The sequence below is a fragment of the Blastomyces dermatitidis genome (genome assembly GCF_000003525.1).
Source record: "Blastomyces dermatitidis ER-3 genomic scaffold supercont1.3, whole genome shotgun sequence".
NCBI classification, from domain to species: domain Eukaryota; kingdom Fungi; phylum Ascomycota; class Eurotiomycetes; order Onygenales; family Ajellomycetaceae; genus Blastomyces; species Blastomyces dermatitidis.
The window spans coordinates 323,108-328,946 of record NW_025544776.1 but is presented as its reverse complement, the minus strand read 5'-3'; the positions used below and the strand labels follow the sequence as shown (position 1 = coordinate 328,946).

Below are 5,839 nucleotides of genomic sequence, written 5' to 3'. Positions count from 1 at the left end.
GAAATATATTAATATTATGAAAGAGAGTGTTATCAAATTGCATTATCAGATAATATCATTAAAAATATATTAATATTGTGAATATCAATGTTGAAAAAATGTTGATACTTATACATTATAGTGATTTGTGAATCATGATAGTTAAATATATATATATATATATATCATTCCTGACTTGATTACAACTTGTACAATAATTTTTGAAAACTCAAAATCAATTTTAATTATTAATAATTAAAAACTTAAACTTATAACTAACTAATATAAAAAGAAAAAAATCTACTTCTTCTCTTTCTCATTCTTCTTATCATTCTTTATAATTCACTTCTTATTCTTCTTCTTCTTCTTCTTCTTCTTCTTCTTCTTCTTCTTATCTGAGATAATAATCATCTTAAAATCTCTCTTCACTGTCTTCTCAGAGAAGAGTTTTCACTTCTTCTTCTCAGTCAGGTCAATCTGTGTCTCAAAATCCCGCATTTTCTGATCTGCTGTCTCAGGTTCTATCTCAGTGATAAGCAGATTGACATGCTCAGAGAGCAGAGCTGTCTTCTTAATATTCTGAATCATGAAGCGCATTTGAGACCTGAACAAGGCCTTAATTCTCTTCTTCTCTGTCAGCTCCTGCTAATCAATTAGAGAATAGAAGTATTATTAAAAATCATTATCTCTCAATAAAAAACTTATCAGTTTTAGCTTCTTTATCTCTTACTTTAATATCTTCTCAATCTTCTTCTGTTATTACTTATTTATAGTAACACTCTTCTTCTCTCTCTCTCTCTTCATCTTAGTCTTAAATCATTCTCAGAACTTCTTCTAGTCTCACTGCTACTGTATAAGACTCTTCACTGTCTTCTTTTTCACTCTCTCATAGATAGTGTCATTCACATTATTTCTATACTTAGTTCAGTCTAAATCTATCAGAAGTGTTACTTAAAATTGTTATTATTCTACTCTCTTACAGAGCCTCTTCAAGGTATTATAACATGTCTTGCAATCTGTCTCTCTGCATTTGAACATCTTCTTCTTCTCTCTCTTTAATCTGTGACAGTGCTCACGCGCCTTGATGATCCGCAGAACTGCAGAATATTTGAAGAGAGATGACATAATTGATTTTAATCAGTATTGAAGAGAGATGACATAATTGATTTTAATCAGTATTGAAGAGAGAGTGAAGACAGGCAATGATATAATAATAATAATAATGATGATGATGATGATGATGATAATAATGATGATAATAATGATGATGATAATAATGATAATGATGATGATAATAATGATGATGATGATGAAAGAGAGAGTGTATTGAAATATATTATTGACTTATCAAATATAAAGAGATAAAGAAACTATTAACAGCTTTCAGAGATATACAGAAACAGCTAGACTGACCGTGTGATCATGTCTGAGACCAGGACCAGATTTTTTGATAGTTTCATTACCAATTCAACTGATCTCATTACACAGTTTTAACATTAGATAGTAGTTTCATACTGTCTCAGTGGAACTTACTGTCTACTCTTGTCACATTTTTCAAATGAGATTATGATTTCCACTTCTCAATTTAAATTATTTTTATTGCTTTAAATGACTTTAAATCTCATTTGAGTGTTATCAAAAAGTGTTACTTTTTAAAAAATTAAAAATAGTCTAAAAAAAACCTTAAAATGTCTAAAAATAGTAACTTTATGCCAAGAATGAAACTAAATGAAATCAAATGAGATCACTTTCTCATTGTTTTCAAGTCATGATTCCATTTTAAGATCTGATATATAGTCACTTTACCTGTTTTTTTGATAGCCAGTCCCAGCGGGATTCACGCCAAGAAATGTATGGGACCAGATCAAATGAAATCAAACGTGAAATTCATGGTCCCAGCAGTCAGTCTAGAAACAGCTACAGTATTGTATAGCAATATTATCTTCATTCAATGCATGCACTATTGATATTCTTTGTATGCATTTATCATATAATCTATATTAGAAATACATGCAGAAAACAGATCTTTATTACTAGAGAGAATGATTGCAGCAATTCTCTGTTTTCATATTATAAAGATAAGTTATTCTCATTTCTTTCTTCTCTTTTTTCTCTTCTTCTTCAACTCATCACTAAGTTCAAGCTGGTATGAAAACTATTAAAACACTCATAGAAACCCTCAAATTAAAGAGTATAAACTAATCAAATTTTAAATGCAGATGAACTAAATTAATTCAATAATACTAATTATTCATTCTCTTCTTAATAAAACAACAGTTGTGTCTTTCTCTCTCTCTCTCAAATGAAACATGACTCACAAAAAGCGAGTATCACACCAGGTCATAATGATCAACACAGCCTCAGCATGCAGGGCTGCATACACGCAGCATATGCTGAACTGAGAGACTGTATGAGTTGCAAACTGATGACAGCATCTCAGAGAGAGCTGTGCAGTGTGAGAAAGCTGTAACTCTTGATCACATGTGCAGAGAGTGAATCACTGCAGTAAGTGCATGTGCATTGCATGAAAGTAATACTTTTTAATAACACTCAGTCTCTGATATCATGAAAATAGAGTCTCTCTGTGAGATTCATTTTTATCAGAAGTCAGAGAATCTTATATTTCTCAAGATTATCTTCACATGCCTTGTCTGTGAAATTAATGAGAAGAATCATTGATTTCAGTGTTCTGTTCTTGATGTCATTCAAGTGACAGCAGAGTTCACCCTGGTCACACTTTTTGAGTGTATATTTTCTAATTATTCACATTTATACAGATATATACTGATTATTTATTAGATGATGTTAAGACAATGACTCATCACAGCTGTGTTATTCTCACTATGAGAGATACATGATTGATGATGAACATTGTAAAGACTCTGAGAAGTGAGTATTTTGAGAATGCTGCAGCTCTGCAATCTTGATTTTCTTTGTTTTTATTTTTTATTTTTATTTTTTGTTTTTTTCTTTTTCTTTTCTTTTTTTTTTTAATGTGATTTTTTCTTGTGTTTGTTTTGTTTTTTGTTTTTTGTTTTTTTTTGTATTTTATGTTTTTTTTATAATTAAAATTATATGAATTATAATCTGTGTTTAGAAAAGTAATGATATTTGATAACACTCTCTGTTGAATTTTCAATAAATGAGCACTATATTATGATATTATATAAGTGAGAAGTGATTTCATGATCTCATTTAATGTCATTCTTAATAATGAGATCAGAATGAAAATGTGACTAAGAATTCAAATATATTCTTTATTCAGAACTAGATTTTTATTTGAAAAGTGAATCTGAGACCTTTAATATTTGAAATAATGTGATTTGAGATCAATGTGATGAATACAAACCATGATCAGAAGTAATGCTTTTAGATAATATGATAACTGTAAAGTTTGATTCTGATCTCAGACACGGTCACACAGTCAGTCTAGTCAAGAGAAGTAAGAGAGTTAAAAAACTAGCAGAATCAGTGAGCTCAGAGACACTCACTGATATTCTATAAAAAGTTTTCAAAGTAAAAGAGATATCTGTGTTAGATAATTCTCTGAATTCTATAAATATTAAGAGAAAGCAGGCTTCTGACTGAGATGTAGATGAGAATGAAGTAAACACTCATCTTAATATCTTAAGATCTGAAATGTTAATGTATAAGAGACACTTGAGTAAGAATTGATAGATGACTGTAAAAGTATTAACAGACACAGAAGCTTCTATATAATATATTAATAATTATATAATTTAAAGACTGAAAGAGATCTGCTGAGTAAAGAATCTCTGATATATAAGATTATCTGATAACTAATATTTGATATTATTTGTAAGAGTAAGAGTTCTCTTGCATTTTAAAGAATAATCTTGCTATATTTGAGTGTGAGAGCTGCAGAATGTGAAATACAATCTTATTCTCAGACTTAATTAATTTCAAAGGTTCAATCTACAGATTCAATGATGTACATGTTATATACAGTTGACTGATAGAAAGAAAACAGTTCATACAATTCTATTAACTGATATAAGAAGAACATTTCATATCTCTGATATAGAAGAGTTAAATCTGCTTATACATCAATAAATAAAGAGAATAATTTACAAGACCTCATGTAAGAATAAGTGCTCGCAGGCGATTATTCGGGTGTTTGCAGCTTGGCATGATATGTACTGTTAACTACTAGAAGTATTCACAGTAGAAAGATAAAATGTAGAGGTCAAATGTATAATAGTATTCAAGCTGAGTTATGAATAGTATTCGTGAACTCCAGTCTATATAGTTGTGTGTAGTCAAGGGCCGCTAGCCCTATTGATTACACAAGAGATAGGAATAGAGGTAAAGAATCCGCGAGGAGCGGGATTTCTTACACCTCATCTAAAAGCATTCTGTATGTCATACAGAACTCAGAAGTGAAGAAAACTAAGATAAAGAATATACAGAAGAATAAGTATATAAAGAAGCTTCTGAAGAAGTATGAAAAGATCTTCTGAACAGATCTTTCACTGAAATTACTGCCAGAACAAGGATTTGTACATGAGATTAACACAGAGAATATAAAATCAGTTAATCAGAATGTGTATTCTCTGTCACAAATGCATCTTAAAGAACAGAAGTATTAGATTACAGACCTTCTAGAATATAGTCTCATATAACTCTTATCAAGTATATGAGGCTTTTCAGTTCTATTCATGAAAAAGATAAGTAAGAAGTGATGAATGTGTATTGATTATCAAACATTTAACAAGCTTATAATTAAGAAAGAATATTCACTATCACAGATTCAATAACAGTTGAATACAGTTGAAAATACCTGATATCTATCAAAGATCAATCTTCTCTCAGAATACTAGCAGATTCATGTAAATAAACTATCAGTTCTGTGAACTGTGTTTAATATACAATGAGAGAAGTTCAAATTTCTGGCAATGTCATTCAGTCTAATAAATACATCTGTCATCTTTTAAATAATGATGAATACAATTCTTTATAAACAGAATGAAATCTTATATCTTGTATATCTCAATGACATTCTAGTCTTTTTAAACTTATATAATGAATATCTGAAGCATCTTAATAAAGTGCTTACAACTAGACTGACCGTGTGACCGTGTCTGAGACCAGAATCAGATTTTTTGATAGTTTCATTATCAATTCAACTGATCTCATTACACGGTTGTATCATTAGATAGTAGTCTCATACTGTCTCAGTGAGACTTACTGTCTACTCTTGTCACATTTTTCAAATGAAACCATGATTTTCACTTCTCAATTTAAATTATTTTTATTGCTTTAAATGACTTTAAATCTCATTTGAGTATTATCAAAAAGTGTTACTTTTTAAAAAATTAAAAATTGTCTAAAAAAAACCTTAAAATGTCTAAAAATAGTAACTTTATGTCAAGAATAAGACTAAATGAGATCAAATGAGATCACTTTTTCATTTTTTTCAAGTCATGGTTTCATTTTAAGATCTGATATATAGTCACTTTACATGTTTTTTTGATAGCCAGTCCCAGTGGGATTCACGCCAAGAAATGTATGAGATCAGACCAAATGAGATTAAACGTGAAATTCATGATTCTGACAGCCAGTCTACTTACAACTCTGACAGAGTATAAGCTCTATGTTAAATCAATAAAGTGTGTGTTTGAAATGAAAGAGTTGAAGTTTGTAGAACATGTAGTGAGTGATGACTGTATACATCTCATCTCAGAGAAATTGAATATTATAGTGAATTAACTGCAGCTGAGAAATGTATATTATATATAATAGTTTCTTGAGTTGATCTCATATTACTGCAGATTTATCAAGAATTTCATATAAATATCTATATCACTCTCAGATCTCTTAAGAGAAATAGATATAAATC

The 5,839-nt window shown here is 29.6% G+C and overlaps 1 protein-coding gene across 1 annotated transcript; it reads right to left on the bottom strand.

The window, feature by feature from the left end:
• Nucleotides 1-321: 321 nt before the first annotated feature.
• On the bottom strand, nt 322-1,104 carry BDCG_16592 (uncharacterized protein; the record flags this gene model as incomplete). The annotated part of the gene is made up of 2 exons (XM_045425804.1): nt 322-374; nt 960-1,104. 2 exons carry the CDS (start codon nt 1,102-1,104, stop codon nt 322-324), a joined length of 198 nt encoding a protein of 65 aa, XP_045280064.1.
• Between the last annotated feature and the right edge of the window lie 4,735 nt (nt 1,105-5,839).